The sequence below is a fragment of the Pseudochaenichthys georgianus genome, chromosome 10 (genome assembly GCF_902827115.2).
Source record: "Pseudochaenichthys georgianus chromosome 10, fPseGeo1.2, whole genome shotgun sequence".
Taxonomy (NCBI): domain Eukaryota; kingdom Metazoa; phylum Chordata; class Actinopteri; order Perciformes; family Channichthyidae; genus Pseudochaenichthys; species Pseudochaenichthys georgianus.
The window spans coordinates 32,199,355-32,223,555 of record NC_047512.1 but is presented as its reverse complement, the minus strand read 5'-3'; the positions used below and the strand labels follow the sequence as shown (position 1 = coordinate 32,223,555).

The 24,201-nt window shown below is 40.4% G+C and overlaps 1 protein-coding gene across 1 annotated transcript in view; it reads right to left on the bottom strand.

Moving 5' to 3' along the window:
* Positions 1–17,051, bottom strand: part of gpc3 (glypican 3) — a 152,524-nt gene extending 135,473 nt beyond the window's left edge. Inside the window, exon 1 of the mRNA XM_034092355.2 lies at positions 16,692–17,051. Within this exon, the coding sequence (XP_033948246.1) occupies positions 16,692–16,848 (157 nt within the window). The 5' untranslated portion in view covers positions 16,849–17,051. The remainder of the gene's footprint in view (positions 1–16,691) is intronic.
* Between the last annotated feature and the right edge of the window lie 7,150 nt (positions 17,052–24,201).

The window sequence follows — 24,201 nt, the reverse complement described above, 5'->3', positions numbered from 1 at the left end:
ACACCAATGGCTGAATGTGCTCTTTGTCTTCTGTCGTTTTGTTTTTGCATAACAGATACATGCTGAATTCCTGCGCATTACAATTACTCAAAATAGTTGAGCTGAAAATGATCAGTATGATTAAGTTGAAATTACTCAAAACCAGTGTTGAGCTAGTTACTGAAAACCAGTAACTAGTTACCATTACTAGTTACTTCATTTCAAAAGTAACTCAGTTACTTTACTGATTACTTACACCAAAAAGTAATGCGTTACTGTGAAAAGTAACGTTTTAGTTACTTAAAAAAGGCTCCCATTATATTAATGCCCTTATAGCCTTCATTTCAGTACTGTTATTGCATTGGAGAATAATACATTCTGTTGATCAACTTGACATGCATTATATGCAATCTGGATAGCATCGATATTAGCTGGCTTTACATTTTTGTATATTCTTTCTCCAGGTAGTTGGAAAAAGTTTTCCGTCCCATATGCCGTGTGCCGCCCGGACATGCTATCATGCTAACTAGCTCCCTGAAAGCGGGTGACTCCACATAGCCTGCATGTGTTCTACAACATACCGTGCAATGGCTTTATCAACTTTTCCCTGGCTAGCAGTCCCTTTGTTAAAATCCAGCCGCTGTTGCTAAGGTAGGTGGAGGTGGAGTGGCGTTGGCTGAGTCTCTGTGGTCTTAGCTACTAGCTTCGTCCCAGCATATTGTTTTTGCAGATGTTTTAAGAGATTTGAATGACTGGTTTGGGCAGTAGATAGGCTCTTTGACCCGCCAGGACACAACTTACATTTAACTAAAACGTTCTTTTCTTTGTGCTCGACAAAAGTGAAATAGTGAGAATATCTCCAGGTGGAGAAACTAGACTTGAGCTCCGCTGCCGCCATGATAGTCTTGTTAGTAAACAACACAAACACGCCCACAGCGCATCTCCGCATGTGACACAGGAAGTATTTAAGTACATTTACTCAAGTACTGTACTTAAGTACAGTTCTCATCTCTGTTCACCTGGCTGTTTACTATATAAAAAAACTAACGGAGTAACGCACCATGTAGTAACCGTAACTGAGTTACTTAATTTAAAAAGTAATGCGTTAGAGTACTAGTTACTGCCAAAAATAACTTACTTGTTTATTTGTAACGCGTTAGTCCCAACACTGCTCAAAACTAATAAGTACAGTGAACTTAAAAAATATATATCTGGATTTAGATAAATTTGTTTCGTGCAACCACTTACCTTAATAAAATTAAGTAAATTCAACATAACAATTTTTTCAGTGTGAATGTGTGTCAGTCTGAATTGACGCTGTTTGGCATCACAACGCTGTTGTTAAAGTCTCTCTGGTATAAAATGGGTGATGTTAGCATAGCAACCGAAGCTACACTTTATTTATTTATTTTTTTTATTATTATTAGTAGACCAAATGTAATGTTTTTACAACAATATACAATTAATCCTACCAATATAGATGGGAACCGGGTTGGGGGGTCCCGGAAATATTTCCAATTACCCAAGGGGGGCCCGACTGAAAAAGTTTGGGAACCACTGATTTAACTGATTTTCTTCCAAAAGTTAATTATCCAAAGTCTCTGTACACCACCTTCTATTTACATGTAATGGTTTGGTCTCGCCTCTGCCTCCAAACGGCACTTTCTAGCAGAGAGTGAGAGCATGTGAGGGGATGCTAGTACTTACTTGTGTGCCATGTCTCAACAACTAACAAAGTCAGGCTTTCAAAAAGAAAAGAAAGGAGAGAAAGAAAAGAGAGAGGGACTAAAGGACGACAGTATGTCACCCAGTTTTTCAAGAAAAAATGTGGCTGTGGTCTAGGGCTGTCCCGAATACCATTTTTCGGGCTCCGGATATTCGGTAGTAATCAGCAGCGAATATTCTAATATTCGGCCCGGGGGGTGGGGGCGTATTAATCAGCAGCGAACCGCTTCAACACGTGTATTTCGGTGTATTCACGGCATTCATTTTGTTATTCTACAGTATTGTTGTTTTATAGTTATTTGTTAATGTAACCCAATTTGTGTTCTTTGAAATTGAAAAGTTGTTACTTTCGTTGCAGTTGGATATATAATTTGGCTTGGCTTCCTATTTATGGACATGCTTTTATTTTGAAGGAGAGTTAGCGCAGTTGACAGGTAGTTGTTGTTGCTTTGGAAACAACGTGACGGAGATTAACGGAGAAAAGTAATATCTACATATAAAGACGGAGAAATTAAACGATAACGTTTATGGTTAAGTATTAGCAGAGTGAGATGAGATCGCTGTCCCTGTAAGAGAGAGTTAAATCGTGTGTGTGTTTGTGTGTGTGTGTGCGTGTGTGTGTGGTAGAACTAGAGTGAGCAAGCGTGTGTATGTTTCTGGAAGTGAAACGAGGCAGCAGAAAAACAGAGGTCTGTGATGTATTTTGTGAAACAGAAGAACAACTAAATAAATACAACGGCCTCCCAAGAAGAGCTCGTCTCTCTCCAGTCATTTAAGCTAAAGTGGGTTATTGAACCTGAAGCTTGTTGCTTCTGTCCTGGGAAACGACAGAGAGTCATCCCCTCAACTATACGGTCTGGGAGCAGGAAAGTTCAACACACAGATGGCCCAGTAGCATATTATTTCGATGAGAGATGAGCAGATCGCCACTGGGCTAAAGACACAGCCACGCAAAAACTGCGGCATTTGTACAGCTCCTTATGGGTACTGCAATTTGTGAAGTGCTTTCCTCTGTGGTGAAACGATCAGCACTGCACCACGGAGGAAAGCGGCAGAAAGTCGCCTGGATTTAAAGAGAGCGGGGCTGCGTTGCATGCATGGCTCCCTTCTGCAGGTAACGGGGAGACGCGCTCTGGCGGTGGTCTCGTTCAGGATCCGAAAATACAATTTAAATATTTTGCACCCTTATTCCACTTATTCGTGCCACTGGTTACGGTGCAGCGTGCCAATGGTGGCACGCGTGCCAGGGGTTGCCGACCCCTGGCGTAGTCCATTGTAAATAATAATTTGTATGCTGTTTTTTTTACTAAGCTGACATTAAGTGCTGTTAATATCTATAAAGAAAATGCAGAGGTTTTTAATTTCACTGCTCTTTTAGCTGACATTTAACAAATGCAGGTAGATTTTTAGCAGCTATTCATACTAAATCTTGTCCCTGCCCCTGGTGCCAGGACCAACAGATCCATAGGCTCAGCAGCCCTGTCCCCCCATAATGCTGAACCTGAGCCAGCTTTTCTCCCAACTGAAGGAGGTGAGCAGCATTGTGTTGAATGCCAGGCGAGACACCCCAGGTGAATAGGGTAATTTTGTTAACTTAAAAGTATCAGCTAGAAATATCTCCAGTTAATTACTTACAATAAGCCAATTGTTTTTTGTATTACAAGTTTTCTGAAATAGCATGTTTAAATATGCAAATGAGCCATTATCCCATTAAATATGCACATATTTTAACACATTTCAGGAATCGAAATCTGAACTTTGGATAAAGCCAGGTTCAAAATTCTTCTTTCATTTTGTAGTCATATTAGTATCTAAGGCTTTTACAGAAGGGATATTGGAGATCTCTTTTTATCACTCCATAAATCAGAAAATACTGTCAACAGCCCTAAAATATCAATTTTCGCCATGTTTTTAGGTATACAATGTTGTATAATTCAGGCTATGAATGATATATGAACAAACCCTTCTGTAAAAGCCTTCATAATATTGATAGGAATATAACTGGAAGGTGTGGTGTATGTACGTGATACTGAAGTTGATATTTCAAACTCAGAGTAGGAGAAAAAACTCATTTTGAGAAAACGACCTTTAAAGATTGCAGTGAGGCGCTAGCTAAACCCTCCTGTTCTTTGGATGACAGCTTGCGCCTCAACGCACTCCATGAAGGTATTTCATGTTCGGGGTCATTTGTTTTTTGTATAACCTTGCTTCGTGCAAGTGACAATTGTTGTCGTCTTCTCTGTGAACGTTTTTTTCGCCGTTCTTTTGCCATTTTGAGATTTCAATTTCTAGCGGAAAGCTAACAAGGAAGTGTTATAGCACACCACGTGACGCATCTGAACGAATCACGTTGTCAGAAATTGACACCAGCCAATGAGATTTTGTTTCTTGGTTTAAAACCCCTTTGTGCTTTCACGATTGGTTGCTGATACAAAGGAAATGACCATATTTGGATCCGATGAGATTGTGCAGGAGAGACGGAGCTTTCCAGCGATACCTCTGATGACATGGTGACAGCGGTCGCAGTACTTTATGTTACGTTAGAATGCTAAGTCTTGGTGAATTTAGGAGAAATCTACAGACGCAAATAGACAAACTATAGTCAAATAAACACTTAAATGTGTATTTTGTACGTTTTCCTTCCAAAAGCCTGAAAGAAAACATGTTATAGCACAAAATCGCAAAATTGACCAGTACTTGAAAAACGATGTTTTTGCCTGCCGTGTCTCGCCTTAACATCTGAAGGGAGACTGGAATACAAAAAAATATATATGTTTTATATATATATATATATATATATATATCAAAACAAAAAGCTAACATCTAATTTTAATTATACATTTCAAACACAGTATTTCCCCACATATTTAAGATATATTGATTTTTTGATTTATGCATTCATGTTGAGAATGTGTGGGACACAGTGAGGACAGGCCAGTTTGACTTGCTTCACGTCCAGGACACACCCAAATCATTGGGAACAGGTGAGGAGACCAGGTGTGCTGATTGAGACCGGAAAGTTTGGCATGGGAAGCGCTTCGGTTTGTAACCCGCAAAGCTAAAGAGGTGCCAACTTACTGTTGGTAGGAGTAAATAAACAAAACAATCACAGAAAAACAAACTACTAAAACTCATGGGACCCAAGAAGACCAAGTTGGCTGAGGAGGTCGACGAGATCAAAAAGTTGCTCGACTTTCTAGCCGGAGAAATCTGCGGTCAACAGAAGGGCATCCTGGACTTGGTTGAGAAAATACTACGGATTCAGAACGCGGAAAAAGACAAGCGTCTGGAATACCTGGAAAATAGGGTGGAGGACTTGGAGCAGTACACCCGGATAAACGACGTGATCATCACCGGGCTCAAAGTAAAGCCCCGTTCGTATGCCCGGGCTGTGGGCGCTGACGCCGGGGGGGAGCCCGTTGAACTGGATGCTAGCTCCACGGAGCAACAGGTGGCTGCTTTCCTACAGTCCAAGGGGATACAACTGGATTGCAATAACATTGAGGCATGTCACCCGCTACTCAGGCGGAAGGACAGCGACAATCCAGCTATCATACTGAGGTTTGTGAACAAAAAACACAAGACCAGTCTGCTAAAACAGGGAAGAAAGCTGAAAGGATCAGATGTCTATATGAATGATAATTTAACTAAGCGCAACGCTGACATAGCTAGAAAAGCGCGCTACCTAAAGAAACAGAGAACAATTCTAAACACTTGGACTTCAAACTGTAAAATATGTATTAAACTAAATGGAACACCAGACGAAGCAAAAGTGCTGGTCATCAGGGCCCAGGAGTTCAAAACTTTTAATCCCTATCTGATCAGATCAGATTTGGATTTTGGGGAGTTCAAAACCAAAAAACAGGATTAGGATCACTTTGATATCCAATCAGATCAGGAAATCCAATCCAAGCTTTAATCTGGATCAAATCTTCAAAATGGGTAGTTCAAACCGACAACTAGTGTTGTCACGATACCAACATTTTGGTTTCGATACCGATACCAAGTCAAGAATTGCGATTCCGATTCTTTTTTGATACTTTTCTTAAAAAAGGGAAACAGTCTTAAATATAATTATTGTGCTTTATTTCACACCAGAACCATAACCATAACACACACTTTTAAACAATGAGAACAATAAACAAAATAAATGACAAGAATTCTTATTAAATAAAATTAAGCATCATCTCAAACAACTTTTTTGTTTTATAAAATATAGTTTTTTGTATATGTTATTAACATGTACAGTAATATAAATAATTATTGACCAAATGTATATTGCAGATGTTAGCCACATTGGTAAGTTAGCTAAAAAGATATATTAGACAGTTAATTGCCATTAATTGCCTCGTCAAACTACGAAAACGTTCGTTTGTGACAAAATAAATTACACTTGTTTGACTTAGATTTGAGGGCGTGGGCTTGAGCATGATGTAATTATGTTATCTATCACATTCGCTAACCTGTCTGTCTTTAAATTCTCTAAACAGCTCTGGATGCCGGTGGGCGGGTGCTTAGCCAAGTCTGATGTGTTGGCTCCCTTGGTTTGCAGGGATCTAAAACATTTCTCAGAGACAGGCCTCGTGGTGTCCGTAGGCTTGCCCTCACTGTCAGAGATATAGCTCAAATTAGGGCTGTGCAATTAATCGTATTTTAATCGCGATTACGATTATGGCTTGCGACGATTATGAAAACAGCATAATTGACAAAATACGATTATTTTGCTGGGTGCGCTTTCGCCCCTCCCTAAAAGCCCACTCGGCCACGTGGGAGTGACATGTGTTGTGAGTGTTCAGTGCGAGCAAAGATGTCAGAACAAGAGCAGCAACTCGTTAAAAAGAAGGGTAAAACTATTTCCACTATAAGTACTTACATTACATTACATTTCACATCGCTAAAGATATGTGCCCAGTTAGCACTGTTAGCAACCAGGGCTTTAAGCAACTTGTCAACACGTTGGACAAGCGTTACACGATGCCGTCTCGGTATTATTTCAGCAGGTCTGCGCTGCCTGCACTATATGACAAATGCCGTGGGGAAGTTGAGAGAGATGTGGCTTCAGCTAACTACTTTGCTACCACAACAGACCTATGGTCTAGCCCAGGGGTGCCCAACCAGTCGATCGCGAGATGTGTCTAAAAATAGAACAACAATATTCTGTTTTATCGTTAATGTCCATAACATAATCTTCCTGTGCCAGAATAATGCACTTGAACGCATCAAAGCTTTGTGATTGGCCGGCGTCACCCCATGTGTCGGGGCGTGGCTGAGAGTCTTCAGTACAGGTGGCTTGTCACCTGCCTGCGCTCATCTCTGAAACCAGACCATGTAAACAGGCTGTTGTTTCTTGCAAAAAATCTTTAAGAGATGACATGAGCAGCCCTACCAGCATTTGCCATGGTGGCCAAAACATTTTTATTTGGTCTTAAATTGTAGTTCAACATTTATTTCCTGTTACTTCTGGACCATGACGGTTGGCCAGCCTTCAACGTGGAATATGTTGAATATGTTTTACCAAAATGTTGGCTATATGTTAAGGAGTTTTCAGTAGGTTGTGACAGTGCACTGTCACAACCTGTGTAGCACAATACAAGCCAGTGTTATTTGGCATGCTCCTTGGGGTTCCACTCTCAGATAGTTGAGGCATGCAAAACGCCTCTTCAGTACTCCATGCAAGCGCTCAATGGCACACCTTGTTCTTCCATGGGCATTGTTGTAGCACATCTGTGAAGGAGTGTTGGCCGTGGGAAAAGGTGTCATCACCCATGGTAGGAGTGGGTAGGCACTGTCGGCTAATATAACTCCATCCGGCCTGTTGGTTTGGAATTCAGTGAACAACCGGCTCTCTCTGAAGATACGTGCATCGTGGACTGACCCAGGCCATCTCACAACACAGTTGGTGATGGCAAGGTCAGCATCTCCCACAAGTTGCACATTGATGCTGTGCCTCCCTTTCCTGTTGACATTTTCCCACTCCCTCTGACGAGGTGCTTGAATATGTACATGGGTGTAGTCGATCACCCCAATGGTGTTGGGCATGTCTCCCAGAAGAAAAAACTTCTGCTTCACTTTGGCAATCTTCCAGCATGGAAGATGTGAACAATCCCTGCCATGACTGTGTTCTGACCGTTGTTTCAGTCAGTAGGCCTACATCAGTCTCTGAATAATAACTAATTGCAAATACACACCTGGAATGCATGTCCTGATTGGTTAGGGCCTGTGGTTAATTATGTAATTAATAGCAAGGCCAGACCTATAAAACTAATTGCTGACCTGACCAAACCATTGAGTTGGAAAGATGGACAAAAAGGGGCCTAATTTAGCATCTGCTGAGACCCATGCACTGCTGCTGGGTGTAAGGAACAATTATGACTCCATAGTTGGTGGCTTTAACAGAGAGGGTGGAGCGACTAAAGTAAAGAGAGGAATATGGATGGAAGTTACAGACAATGTGAATGCCACAGGATCTGGACACAAGAGGACGGTGGACCAAGTGAGGTTGAGGTGGAAGAATTTGAAGCAGCAAGCTACCAAAGACCACAGCCAGGCTAAAAACCCACAGATGGGCAACAAACCATATAAAAGGGGACAATACACAGATGTGGTACTTGATATCATTGGTGGTCAGCAGTCACAATCTTTACATGGAATACCAAACATTGTACTGGATGGTGAGTCGCAAGTATGTGTGATTTTATCCTTGTCCCTATAGAACTACAATTATTATCTTGTATAATTGTTATTTTCATAGTACTACAATGACTATATGTCTTACATAGCATCCTAGTACTACAATTGTCCAGGTTGCATGCTTGTGATCATCTTATTAAGGGGTATAAAGTATATTGATAAACTTTCATTTCAGGTCGTCAATGCACCTGATGTGACACACAGCATTGAAGATGAGGTCCTCCTGACCCATGTGGATCCAGAAGCTGGACCTTCAGCCAGGCCTGATGACACACTGCAAGAGCCACCTCGAAAGAGAAAACCAGAGCAGAGGGATGATGCCTACGAGACTCTGCTGAGCCGTGAAACGGAGAGGGCCGAGATGCAGATCCGTCTGGCCGAAGAACAAATACAGCTGTGCCGGCTTCAGCAAACTGAAACCTCACTGAGAATTCAGCTCCTCAAAGCACGCCTGGATGATCCAGCTGCCTTTGAATGAATGTTTTATTGTTGTTACCCTAGTGGGAGTATTTTTTTTAATTACAATTTCATTATGATTTGATGTCCTTTATGTATTTAAAAATATGATTAAACATTATATATGTCTCTGCAATGTGGTCTCTTGTCTTACTTGTATTATTTTTCATGTCCACTAGATGGCGATCGGTAGGATTAAAGCACTGATATTCAGGATCTCGTCATTTAAAAAAAATAGTAATCTGGATCAGGCTGATCCTATCCTGAATTGCTCACAGAAAATGGGATTTCAAAATCTGATCGGATCTGATTGAGATTAAAAGTCTTGAACTCCTGGGCCCAGGAACGTCATGGATTTGGATAGATGCCAGTGATCATCATCATACACCGGACTGTGAGGTAACACACACACAAAGCCATGGCGCACACTGACGACACCTGCTCATATACATCTGAAGTCAATAGTGACATAACTCAGAGGATAAAGGATAATGATCAATTGGAACTAAAAACATTCGAGTAAACTGATCACAAGCTACATGACTTGGAACATGAAACTGATCCGGACAATAACTTTTTAGTCAACATCAACATCAACATCTGCTACTACTACACTGATGAACAATACAACCAGAACATCGAATCAAATGGCAAATTATCAATCATCCATTTTAATAGCAGAAGCCTGTATGCAAACTTTAACAACATCAGAGAATATTTACATACATTTACTAATCCATTCAACATAATTGCTATTTCTGAAACATGGATCAACAACGAAAAGGACATTGACTTTGAGCTGGATGGATATGAGCTCAGATACAAAAATAGATCAAATAAGGGAGGAGGAGGAGGAGGAGAAGTTGCCATCTATGTGGATACAACTCTGCACTTTAGTGTGGTGGACAGTATGGCAACTGGTTGACAACCTATTAGAAAGTACAACAATTGAAATCTACAAAGAAAAAAATTAAAATGTCATAATTAGCTGTATAAATAGGACGCCAGGGTCAAGCATTGACACTTTCACAGACTGGATGGAGGGCATGTTTTCTAAAATAAATAACAAAGCTATCTTCGTACGAACGGTGCAGGTTGTTACTTAAAGAGCCTGTGACACGGGTTTCCCCCATCATCCAAACCCAACTGATTTGGGATATTTGTACTTTGATAACCATTAATCTGCCCTTCAATGTTGACCATATTCTGGATCTTCTTGGGGATTCTTCAAATCCCGCCAAATTATGTGTGACGTAATTGCGGGCCAAGAGCTCCAGCTGCACCGTTCCGGATCCCAGCACCTGCATGCAAACGCACGATGGCGCACACAGCTGCAAATTTAGACAGCTCAGACAGTTTAATTTTGAACGTGTCTGAGAGCTCATATGGGGCTGAAGGATCGAAAAGTGATAGTCATGACATCATAGACGATATTGGCTATAGGCCTATGCCCTACAGATTCGAACCATATGCCTCTGAATCGGATGAAACAAACTCCGAGTCGGACAGTGGAGCCGACAACCCGCCCGACGATCGTGAGATACCTCTCGATCTACAACGCTTGAACAATGTGGAATGGTTTGTAAACTGTTTTATTTTCTGAGTTTGACTAAATAACGATTCTGTATTAAAATAATGGCAGTGGACACTAATCAGTTTATAATGTTTTATCTGTTAGAAGTTTAGGAATTAGGTGCGTCAATATGGGCGATAATACGGTCATGTAGCCAGTTGCGGACTGGGACTAAAAATCAGCCCGGGACTCTCGGTACCACTAGTAAATTGTCAACGGGGGGAGTGGGGGATGTGCTAGTGACTTTTCCAACCGGCCCACTTCGGTACCGGCCCATCGGGATTCGATGGCCAGTCCGCCACTGCACCAGTGGCGGTTCTAGACTAATTTGACTGGGGGGGCCACTGGGGGGCCAGTTATTTTCTGAGGGGGGCACAATAAATACAGGACGAAAAAGAGAACTAGACAGTATGAAGTAATTGCGCATAAGAAAACAATGCAATACAGTTATTGGTATTTGTTTCAGTACACTTATTTATTTCAGATAGATCTTATAGTTATTACTGTTAGCTTCAGCTTAAGTTATAGTGCAATGTTTGCACTAACACCATATTTATATAAAAATAAAGGCAATGAACAGTTACATCTCTACTTTACATAAGGGTGTCTGCACAATCTCACATTACAGCAACAAAATCCTGCGGTTTTTGGCAAACCGAGTACCAGAAAATATAAATTTTTAAAAGAAATACTTTTCATTGTTAGGAGGGGCCACAGGGGGGTCAGAGGTCAGTGTTAGGGAGCACTGGCCCCCCCCTAGAACGGCCCCTGCACCCAGCCCAACCCACGTCAACGGGGGGAGCCTCGCTGCAGGGAAATGTTGGACCTTGTGTCCCGATCGGAGTGGGAATAATAATCATGATCATGATCATAAATCATAATCCGTGCATTTTATCCATTAATTTCCCCAAGATTGTGGTAAAAAAAAAACACACGTTTAATCCACGTTGGTGTACTACAACTACAAAAAGCATCGGTTTGTTTTTTTGTCAGGAAATGCAGACCGGCTCAAACAAACGATTTTTAATCATCATTCTCACGATCATTTAATGTATCATATGTTCGCCGAATTGACATGAAAGCACTAATAAATGTAGTTTAATCCACTAAGAATATACTGTAGTTCATTAAAACGTTATTAACGTGCCTAAACTCAGTAATTCACCATTTCTACGCATGACAACACACTTTGTCCATGTTTGGCTCTCTCGCCGCACAGTGAAGCGTTCCCGCATTGACGTCACTTCCGGCTTCCCCCAAAACTTCAAAATGAGTCGAAAGAATTTCCCCGCGATGTTCGGAATTATTGATATTTATCGGAACGGTATTGCACCTTCTTTTTTTAAACTGATGGTTCGAGATGAATAGTAGCACAATATTTCATTGCACAACAGTTGTTGGGAGGCTGTGACAGGCTCTTTAAAGTTGGTGAAGTTTCAACACACAGTGACGCCCTTGGACCCTGCAGATAAATCATGAGAACGTCAACATCTCCTGCACCTATTTCTGACTTCTACAATCAAACAACATGAGACCATAATTTCTTCAGCTCAGACTCCTTTGTACAACCACTGTTTTTGGTGTCTTGATGAGTGACAGCTGTCAGCCCAGCCTCCAGCAAACATGTCCTACTCTTCCATTTAGCGGGAATCAGGCGCTCCTCTCATGAATCTGCTGCTGTCAGAGATCCTCCATGTCCTCCGCTCCCAAACACCGGCGAACACTGATGGAGCTGCTTTCACACTCATGTCCCGGGGTAAGTGCCTCTGTCTCTCTCTCGCACATATATGACTACGCGGTGGAGCGAACTGACACCCAGCCTCCATTTCACCTTCAGACACTACAACCACCCACAGCCACAGCCACAACAAAGGCATGAATGGTACTCCTACAGCACTGTTTGTGTTTTTCATATCTCCACTGTAGTGCTGTTTCTCACTTCTTTTAAAAATCACGAGGGCGGAAAGAAAATCTTAAGCTTTTTCTGTTTTGGTGGTTTATACCCTCTTGGCACTACATGCAGCATTAGCTCTGTGGACATCTCTCTGAATCAGACACCTCCCACACATGATACATCATATTATCAACACACACACACACACACACACACACACACACACACACACACACACACACACACACACACACACACACACACACACACACACACACACACACACACACACACACACAGTAAGTGATACTTCTCTCAGTAGAATCACAGCAAGCCATCCTCAAAATGTAACTTCATCAATCTTTCATCAGCCTCAATGAAGAACTAGTGTTACATTAGGGCCGCACAGTTACCGCATTCAATTGCACATTTTCAAGCAAGCACAAAGTTCAGAACTATTATAGCAAACCCCTTCAACTTATTCTGCAATATTTAATGACACAGATGTTTTATGGATGACCACAAAATTGGACCCAAAGAATGTACTGAATGTATGAGAAGGAAGCGGCTGCATATTTGATGCTTTTGTGAAATGTAAAGTGAAAAAGCTGGGATAAGAAGAGCTGGGATTTATGGAAATTCTACCTAGCTTAGCGCCAACTCTCATATTACTTTTTAAATCTTTATGCATTGCTTAAATTTAGTCTAGGATTTCAATGTCATCACTGGATTAAATGACAGTTTGAAAACATGGGAAGTTTAATATGAGTCTATTTATTTGAAGGAAAACTAAAATACTCTATTTTAAAGAATATTATGTGACTTCACATGTTTTTCAGAATAATGCAACATTTTGCAACAACTTCTTCCATGTGGATTTACACAGAGATCCATGTAGAACGGAATATATTATCAATGCAGTGAATGTGATCATTGTTGATGATGTAACGTTTGGTAATGCAACGGTTACTGCACTGAAAAACATTCGTATTGTTTTAATGCAGTGGTTCCCAACATAGGGGTTTGGGCCCCCACACAGTCACAAGAGAAACCTAAAAGGGTCCCGCAGGGTGATAAACAGACTAAGAAAACAGAAAATACAAATCAAATGATGTTTATCTAGTCAGAATTTCCTTTATTCTTTGTTTATTTTCTATCCATATAATGCAAACAACATCACACTTTGATTAAACTGGACCACTAAAAATGAGTTGCAATAAGACACACATTTCTAACCGCAGCTTATCAAACATTATTCAATCAACATGATATTTTACAAGGTTGCTTCTTCTCTCTGCGTTCAGGCCTCACTGTTGAAAAAATATTGAATCGTGAGGGGACTTTAATATATTACAGGATGAAATACTTTTTGTGGCAACGCGCTCCTCACGGCAGACCTTGCCAAAAGTGTGACTTTCGGATGTGTTTATAAAAAATTAAAATGTACACTTTAATCGTTGCAAACTGTTTCCCAATCACTTGTATTTTTCGTCATATTCTGTTATATTTCTCTACAGATGCTCTCAGAGTGGTTTCCCTTTTTGTCTTCAGGAGATCAGGAATTGTTGAATATTCCGATTATTTCATTCGTCATGTAAGAAACATTTCCTTCGATGTTAAAGTCAACTACACTTGTACGAGTACGTGATTCTACATCCATCAATGAATATCTAAGGTTGATTATATTGATGTTGCTTGTATTGTTTAACAGCGCAGAGTTAGCATTGTGCAGTAACAAACACTTTTTTGTACATCTTTTATGTCTGGCTTTCAATTTGATCATGTACTGTTGGTGTGACATTATGAATGTGAGACTTTCTCTTATTTAATTTGTTTTTGTTGTAGATGGTCAGGAATATGGTGTAAACTGTCTTTTATGTGGATCCTAAGAATAAAGTAAAAAAAACACTTTGTCAAACGTGTTACACGGGACATGTTAAAGGTCACAAATCTGTGTTCCCCCTGTTTTAAGAGATTCTGAAAAAGATTGTCTCTTTTTGTCCTGATCCATGTTTATAAAAATCTGTCTGAAATGGAGCTGATCAGTTTTTGGTTGTGCAACCATTAGCCAATAACCAACCAAGGTATCACCCGTCCACCTTATCACCTGAATCTCATCCTCGAGCACCAATCATGTGTGTCAATCATCTCTCAGAGGGGCGTGGCCAGCAGCAGCTCATTAGCATTTAAAAAGACCTATAATATATTGTTGAAAAAGAGTATAATAGGGGACCTTTAAAACCTTATATTATAGTTTGTACACACATGTCAGCCCAATTGGGAATCTTATAGTAACCTGTGTGTTTTGTATATATTGGATGTACTTCCTCGCAACAATTTTCCCTTTTTCTTGTGATATGAAAATCCAGTTTTTAAAAATGTATGGAGCTGTTTCCCGTCATTTTTTTCACAATTTTACTTAATAAAGATCAAATAGAGAAATGAACATACCACATTTTTTAATATGTGTGCATATTCATTTATATTGATCTATTTTATATCTTATATTTTGTATCATAGCATTATACTTTATAGTTTTTATCCTCAGCTAAGCATCTGCATGCTTGCTCCAAAGACATGTAATAGCACAGTGACATTATCTTATCTAAAAAGGATATATTTCACATTTCATTTGTTAAACAGTTTATCCAAATGTATCCATTTTGGTAAAACACCCTATTAGACTTCTTATGGACAAACTGTTACAAAACGTCAAGTAAAAATCATGCATTTAAAATCTCACCTATGTTTTAGGTCATATGTGGTTCATATGAAGTGAAAAGTGAAACATCTACAACGACCTCAAAGTTGTATGTACAATACATATACTTGCTTTCCACCACTGCTGAGACCAACAATTACAAATGAATGAAAACTGAATGTACTAAACATGTCTTTATTCATGATCATGAGCCTTTCATAAGATGAGTAAACATCAAATGATTTCAAGATACAACTAAATAACATAAAATGATGTTTAAAAAGAAGCCTTAGGTTTTTTTAATCCATGTTGTACATTCATCTGGAAATCTTTTTATTGCACATGTCTGAATAACTACCATCAGTCACTTTGCTAAGGCACCGCACTAGCAGCTGACTTCATAAAACCAGCAATTAATCTGCAGCAGAGTAGCCGGGGGCGTCGCGGGGATGTGTAAACCAAACTACCTCTTAACAGGCCAGGATGAATTGTCCTTTGGCTGACTGCTGGATTGATTTCCACTGGAGGTAATGTTTCCCGAGACGCCTGGCGCGCAGGGCTCGGGGAAGATGCAAAGCTGGCCCGCTCTGAAAATATTCCTAAATATTCCTCTGGCTGATAAAATGCTTGATGGCCAAGGAGGTGTAGAGTGTATGATTACAGATGTGTGCACGGAGATAGATGTAAGGGCTCAGCAGGTTGGAGCTGCGTGCACCCAGAGATAGATTAATACAGGCTGGCGTGACAAAATGTGCTTCAAAGTGCAGATGTTCCTGCTGTTTGACTTGAATCAGCTGTGTGATTCATTACACTCTCCTGTGAACATGTTGCATTATATTTGGTAAACATCTCTCCGGAGAATCAGGTGCATGCGGCGAATGGAGAGCAACCCGATCACCTGGAGCACTTTCCCCATGCTGACATGACACTCTTAACACCCATTCAGCATTTGCATGTGGCTGTGATTCAGCCACATGACAGACATCCTCATTTGCATCTTGGATCAGAAACATGCAACAGGCTCCAACAGTGCACACACACGCTGTGTTCTGCTAAATGTAATCGGGGGATTCATCTATCCTGCAAACACCTCAATGAATTCACCATTAGCTCAGTTTTTAAAAAGTCACTTTTCTTGTTCTTTCCTCTAAAGGGCAGAGTCACTGACATTGGAGCTCCTGGGAACATAAATACCCCTTTGGATAAATGCAGGTTTTGCTTCCATTGTTGGTTAATTAAAATCACACCTCTAATATATACTCTGTGACAATGTGGCAGCTTACAAATGACTAGTAATCACCCGTTTCAAACTTAGCAGGAGATTCAAGCCAACACAAAAAAAAACACCTGCAAGAAATCTGCTTACAATTTCCAAAAATCAGTGGCTCCACTTTTGGATTGATCGATTCTAGCTTGTTATTAAACAGTTATTAACCAGTGACTTATATAACTCGACTTGCTCCATTTTCCTTTTTTACAAGATACTTAACTGGCCAATAGATTTTAATTTATTTTTTACAGAGCAGGTTGTTGAGCCAGAGGGATGGAGAGTGTGTGTGGGTTGGCTCTCTGATGAAGCCTTGAAATGTAGTGGCTGGAGGACTAATGGTGCATCCAATTTGTGTGCGTAAAAGCTATAAAGCTACGTGTCAAAGCTTAAAGTTGATAGTTACCAGACACCGGCGTTTCTGGGACCCATTTGGAGCTCGGATGCAGAGACTGGAACACGGTGCGCACCTCCTGGCAGCTCGGGACCTGTCCTCCGGGCAGGGGGAACAGCTGGAGGAAGGCGCACAGAAAGAGTGCACTGTGCACTGATGGAGCAGCCATGGCAGGCACTTAAAAGCGAATAGAAATAAGACAGAAACCACGAAACTTCAACACATTAAAAGTTACACGAGCATCCCGGGTTTGCACTGAGGAGAGGAAGCTGCTGCTCCAGGATCAGCATCCTCATGATTTGTTTGTGTCCCTCCGCTCAGAAATGTGCTCTGATAACTTGAGTCGCTCTTCACTCACGCCACTGACTCTCACCTCGCTGCACAGATTAATACAAGTGCGCGCTCCCTCTCCAAAAGCGCGCGTCACACAGCGTAAACCTGCCCCTAGATCTCCTCTCCAGTGTGATAGTAGTGATGCGAGCTGGCTGTGTGTGGATGCAGGAGTGGAGATAGAAGGGGAGTGATGCGGTGCACGAGCTGTCGTCGTGTTAGATTAATAGCAGTGTGTGTTATGGGATGCAATTGGGACACCGTACCTGAGGCGGGTAATGTGGCCAGGAGATGCGCATACATTACAATGAAAAATGACACGTAAGCGTGGGATATGGAAATAAGCTTTTATTTAGCAAAAACATGGGGAACGTGTACAGAAAACATGTGGGATGACACAATTAACAGCATCTACTTACTTCTAATAATTACACACATTTAATTTAATACCTATCGTGATTATTTTCATCTCGAGTGGACAGTCTTTTGCATCAAGAGCCAATAAAGTCGAAATGGTGCCACCTAGTGTTCAGTTTGACAATATCTGTAGCTCTTACTCTGAAGATTGATAATAAAAAGTCCATAAAGCCAGAAAAAAAAGCACATACAACTTTTTATGTTTCCCCAAATGAGTACAATCTAAAACACGTGTAGCTGTTCACAACATCTGGCGGCTTGCAGATGGATACTGTGCAATTTCTAATTTTTTCGAGTATTGAAATTGTGAAGTCATCCACCCGGAAACAGCGAGACAAGCAGCAATGTCAAAGAAGCTTAATGTTAAGATGCCTGGAGAGCATAACACGTCAGCAACAATGGGGGAGAAACAAACACCAGCTGTTTTGTGCCTTACAGACTCTTTCAAGTGTTCATCAAAGCTTGGAATAAAGAAAAAGACTTCTTCTTTTGGCTGAGACGTTGAGAAACAGAGAGCTTTGCATGGATTTGCACAGCAGAGACTGGCAACAGCTGAGAGCAAACCAACAAAACTGGCTGTAAACCCACATGATTCCAGGTGTAAACAGGCTGACGCGTGAGGGAAGGTGACCGGCAGCACCTGAAGTGCACAAACTGCAGTAGGTCAGTGAGTACTACCTGCACTGTGAGCACTTTGGGACTACCAGGTCGCAGGTATTTTCAACGTGTTTTTTTTCCAACGTGTTTTCCCCTTGCTGGTATTTAGGCAATGCATTGTTTTTAAACTGTTACTATTATCAGTACTACTTAACTATTTCGTTGTTTTGTTTTTAAAGCTTTAAACCGTGATTCTGCTTCTGTCTGACCTTTAGCAGTGATGGTTTAGTTGGGTTCAAACTGCCAAAAAAAGGATACAATGAGAAAGTAACTTCAATTGACAGAACTAAAACATATTAGTGTTATGTAAGTAAAGACAAAGCATTCCATCCCACAGAACAATTTGGTGTCAAAGATAATATAGACCAGGGGTTTTCAAAGTGTGGGAAGGTGAGCCTCCCCTCAGAGAGCATAAGAACAGCCGCGCCCCCCCCCCCCCTCTCAAATATTATTGATATTATTATTATTATTATTATTGTTGTTGCTATAATGCAGGGGTATTAAATTGCATTTCAAAGAGGTCCAGTAAGAGAAAATGACATTAAATACTTTGTTTTCGCCGTCACCTTTCTTTTTTTTGAGCACGCCTGTTTCTCTCTTCTTGTCTCGTCTCTGTGTGTTTGAATCTATCGTGCTGACTCACTGACTGCACCGATTTGATTGGCTGAGTAGCATCACCTCCTTAAAACATTAAACAATAACTTTTAAAAACCTTTTTATCTTTTAAATATTTTTCACATTTTCAACATCGTGGATAAATCCTTATATACTCCCGGCAACACACCTCCTTATTACTGGAGTCTTTGATGCGCACAGGTGGATGATGCGGGGATGCAATGTAGACAGGAATAGATCATCCTCTGGCTGCAGCCTTGACCGGTACTTGCTTTTGATCAAAGTCAATGCTGAACACCCGCACTCACAGGGGGCGGACGGGGACTAAAAATCTCACCCAGCCCAGGGGGGGGGGGGGGGTGCTGATGTACTGTCAACGGGGGGTGGAGCCTCGCTGCGTGGAATGAGCACTTTTACAGCCTTTTGGCGAGGTGGGTGAACTCGGTCTCCACAGACAGCCAACAAGTGCAAGTGACACTTTACTCGTCTTTTTTTCTCACACTGCACCTCCCCTGAAGCTCTCTGGCACCCCCCCAGGGAGGCGCGCCTCACACTTTGAAAACCGCTGATCTATACGATAGAGAACGTAAGTGGATTCAACTGATATCGTCTCCGTGTGGCCTAAGACATATAAGTGTTTTGTAAAAGTGTAGACACATAGAGCCCGGAGATAAATCTGTTTTCAGAGCGTGAAGAGAGATCCTGAAGAACAACAAGCCCTCCAGCCAGAAGGAGCAACTAGGGCAGTAGATTCTGAATTATTTCACTAACTACACTAGATGCACCTTAGCTGGAGGACTATAGGAAGAGGGAGGATCGATTGACATCCAACACCTCCAGGCAGGATGACACAGCACCACCTGAAAACAGAAAGAAAATCAATCCAAGAGACAACTGTCGACAAATATTGAACAGATCACCATGTTTGGAGAAAGAATACATGTCTTTTAGGCAGTCGTCAGCATCATGTATGTATTAGAAGGTAAACTGTTTCCAAGCATGACAAAACTTTAAAATCCATTCAAATACGTTTGCATGCCGGAAGTTATTTGAAAAAAAACACACTGGTTTCAAAGGGCACATGTGGTAATCTAATAATATTATTTTTGCATTCCAAATCTGCTAGATTAAAAACTATAAAATGTTAGATGCAATTGAAGAAACGTTATATATTCAGTCTGGAAATTAGTTAAATAAAGTACAAAGTAACTGGAAACAGTCAGGAGGCTACCTGAACATTGCATCCTATATTAGTACTTGACTATATATTTAAATGTCCAACATTGAAAGGTGAGATTATACTTTAATAAGATTGTGGAACATTATTGGAAATTATAATTCCCTTTAAAACAGGGTTGCCAACTTTGGGTACCTGGCTGGAGTGAGATTTTGATATCATGGGTTTAATTACACATATGCGCACTAAATGACTGCTATCGTGTCAGTAGCGGGACCTTAGCATATATGATATATACAATATATACAAATACACAATATTGGACACAGACTATAAAGGGCACAAAGTTTCATTCACTAATGAAAGTCAAACAAATGCTTGTTTCCACTATTTTATTGTGTGCCTGTCGCGATAAGCAATTAATTGACTTATCGTACGATAAATAAAAATGAACTCGATAACTTTTCTGACCTCGATACATTTACATGAGGATGTGACTAGCAGTTTGAAAGGATGTACTTGAACTATTTATTATATATTATCATTATGTCAGTGGTCTAAAATGGTCATACACCGGTGCCGACAATATTATCGTTTATCGCAATAATTTCCGGGAAAATGTATCCAACAAAATTAATTATCGTGAGAGGCCTATGAAACACACAGACAAACAAATCTACAGACTTACTCCAAACTGCCAAATATATGAATTAACGCACTCACACTCTCATATACTCTTGGACTCTATTTTGGCCTAGTACAGTGGTTTTCAAACTGTGGGTCGCAGAGGTACTGCAGGGGGGGTCGCGGGAAGATTTTATTATTTTCTCCTTTTAGCTTTGTGAAGCACCTTGAGAGATGACGTTGTTTTTAAAGTGCACCTATATAAATCAAATGTATTATTATTATTATTATTATTAAATTGTAAACAAACACTGCTCGAAAATATCTCATTGGTCAGAGAGCTGTGGGCATAATGCTGCCTTTTGCAACATCCTACTTGTGTGAATAGGCTTTTTCGGCTGTTGCTGCCATGAAAACCAAATGCAGATCAAAGCTGAACATTGAGAATGAACTGAGAGTGGCAGTCTCAAAACACAAGCCCCGGTTTGAGAAGATCTGCAAGGGAAAGCAAGCACACACAAGTCATTGATAGGCTATGTGTGGAATAGGAATGGTAAAGTGATGTGATCGTTTGCAACCTGCAGTAGAAATAGTAGTTAATTAATATATTTTCCTTAAAGAAATTTGAATTTAAAAATCTACTAGGGAAGAAGGCCAACCAGTTTTAATTAGGCCAAATTAATTCACAGTATCTATTACAAGCACTTTTGTTCATGTGTAATCCATAATAAAATTATAGTTGGATCTTTATATCTTCTTATTATCAGCAGAGAAAAATGTAATGTTTTTACAACAATATACAATTAATCCTACCAATATAGATGGGAACCGGGTTGGGGGGGGGGTCCCGAAAATATTTCCAATTACCCAAGGGGGGCCCGACTGAAAAAGTTTGGGAACCACTGGCCTGGTAGAACAATAAGCAGCAGACTTTTACTTTATATAATGTCGACTGGATCTTAGATATACGCATGCGCAACACGGGTCGGGGATTGACCAACCGGCTCCCACTGCTCTGCTGTCTGTTAACGTTGTTAAAACTGATGGGGGCGGGGAGGGAGCGGATCTACAGCTTGAGCAGCTGTCAACTCAACATTGTAAATAACCAACCAAAAACGATCGCCGGTTCATCTTGTGTTTGCCGTGAGAATAGTTTGGGCAGCGAGAGAGTGAAAGCGTGTGTCACACGCCAGATGCGTGAGAGTTGGCAACCCTGCTTTAAAATCTATGTGTCTATCACGTGGTCCACTGTGTTCAGGATAAAAACACTGATTTCCTGCTTGGCACAAACAAAGCACACACGTGGGGAACTTAGACTTAGAAATTCATAAAAATAGGAGCCTAAAAAGTAACAATATTTTTTCCATTTCTCTCCTATGAGCTATTATCTCCAACTGATGACTATATTAGTGCGCTATGATGACTTTCTAACGGAGTTCGCCTCGCTCTGTGTGAAGCTTTAACAAAGTGGCGCCAACAGCGTCTCGTGATGCCATGATGAGCGTCAATTAAAGAATGATCGCAACCATATCTGCGCACATGTAATCGCTTACGTAACGCAATCAACCATCAGCAGCTGGTAAACAGCGGGTGTGAGGATTTGTAACCCTTTGCGGATTATTAAAAATAGGGTTTAATGAGCCCAATGTGCCAGTAAAACCAAACAAAGACGTGTGCAAACCAACTTTTTAATAAAGTTATTGTGACTCATGGATATTAAAGTTTGAGCTTTGACATGAATCTTAACATGGATTAAGATTGGAGCACAATACGTGGAAAGGCTGCGTAATTGTCTTTAACGAATTAGCATTAGGAGAAGTAACAAAACACATTTCACAATATGCGAACTTTTTCCTGAAAACAAACACTTGTGAAGCATTAACAGCGACCACGTGTGTTAATGTGTTGTAAATAAAACATGGCTAGCACCACAAAGCCTACCTTTGCATTGCGTGGATCCGCTTCTTCCCATCCTGCAGACCTCTCCAACATCTCTCCGTAACTTGGTCCGCAGATGTTACCCTTTGCACAAACAAAAAGTTCTGTCATGCGTGAAATTGTGAGAGCATCTTTTTTGTTGTTTTTCTCCTCTTTGTGGGGGTGGGGAGCGAGAGAGGGGGAGCAGGCAGATCTTTGCGGATGTCGTCTTTTCTGAATCCGCTCTCACACACACAGCAACACTTATTTGTTTAGGCATCAAAATGTCTCCTGGCGCAGTCCCACGGGAAGCCTTTCCTGCTAAAGCCCCAGTTTGGACGCTTCTCTGCGGATAGTTTGATGGACCCACCTCGACCATTCATTCAGAGCTCTCTGCTGGTCAAAGGAACCCAGGAGGGTTGTGACCTGTAACCCCTGTAAACCCTGCCCCCACAATGCTCTGCGGCGTGCAGGAGCCCCCATCCCGCCTCATATGCACACAAATATCACCCACCAACTTTGTTTTTTGCACAACAGTGGAGTTTGCGGAGATATCCTCACTAGCTACACCAAGTTAGATGCAGATGCTTTCCAAAGCATGCCCCCACTGTGGGAACAGCGTTGCCTTACTTGCCTTCTTCCCCGATTGAACTTTAACCCACTTTCCCATAATGCTTTTTGCTCTGCTTCCATAGGCTCAGATGGTGCGTTTAGGGAACAGAAAACAGAATCACAAACATTACTTTTAGATTAATGTCACAAGTTTCTAAAATCAAGTCCTAGGTTTTGTGGATTTCATAAGGAGGATGATTTTTTTACTTTTTAATAATCAATGTTTATAATACGATAGATAGATTTATCCAAAATTGGGAGAAAAAAAAAATCAGCAGCAGTGTCAAGCATTACATGAGTTAAAAATGTTTACAAGATACAATAAGATACAAATATAATAAAAAGTCAAACTTAACATTAGCGGCAAGTATATATAGTAAGAATACAAATACAAATTAAAGCCATTGACATTACGAGCAAGTTTATACAAACTCACAATAGAAAAGACATTATAATTGTGCAAATAGATTCATTGATTGAAATTAATACAAATAAATACTTATATACTATTTATAATAATAAATAACATCAATAATACATTATCATTTTAAATATATATTTGTTTACTTTCATTTTAACTGCCTTACATTAGATGTAGCTGACACTTTCTAAAGGAGAATATGATTTAAATGTAATTTCTTTGTTTAATTATTTTAGATCTTTTTTTTAATTGTAAATCCTGCACATGTTGCTAATATCTTCTCCTCACTACCTCTTTTAAATCAGCACTGCTCTCCACTTTAAATACAGTATATAGTATTTGTCAAATGTAAATATTGTTAATTTGTTATAATAGTCTTAACAGTCCTATTTTAATTGTATTTGGTTTTGCTACGTTCTCCTTTCTGTGTCTTTGTGTACACCATATACCAAAGCAAATTCCTCGCATGTGAAAACTACTTGGTAAATAAAGCCTATTCTGATTTAAAATCATAATGTCTGATTTTTGGTACATTTATAATAAAACAACAATGACAAATACAATGAATTGCAACTGCCACTTTGGTCTTCTACCAAGTATGCTTGATCTCAGTAAGCCTGCAGTGATACAGAAGGAAGGTTAATTATGGTATTATTTAAAGTTTGTTTCTTGAAAACAGCGTTAGTTCACGGATGTAAATTTGAAACATGAATTTGAATGTAGAGCTGCCTCTGGTGGAGGAATAATGATGT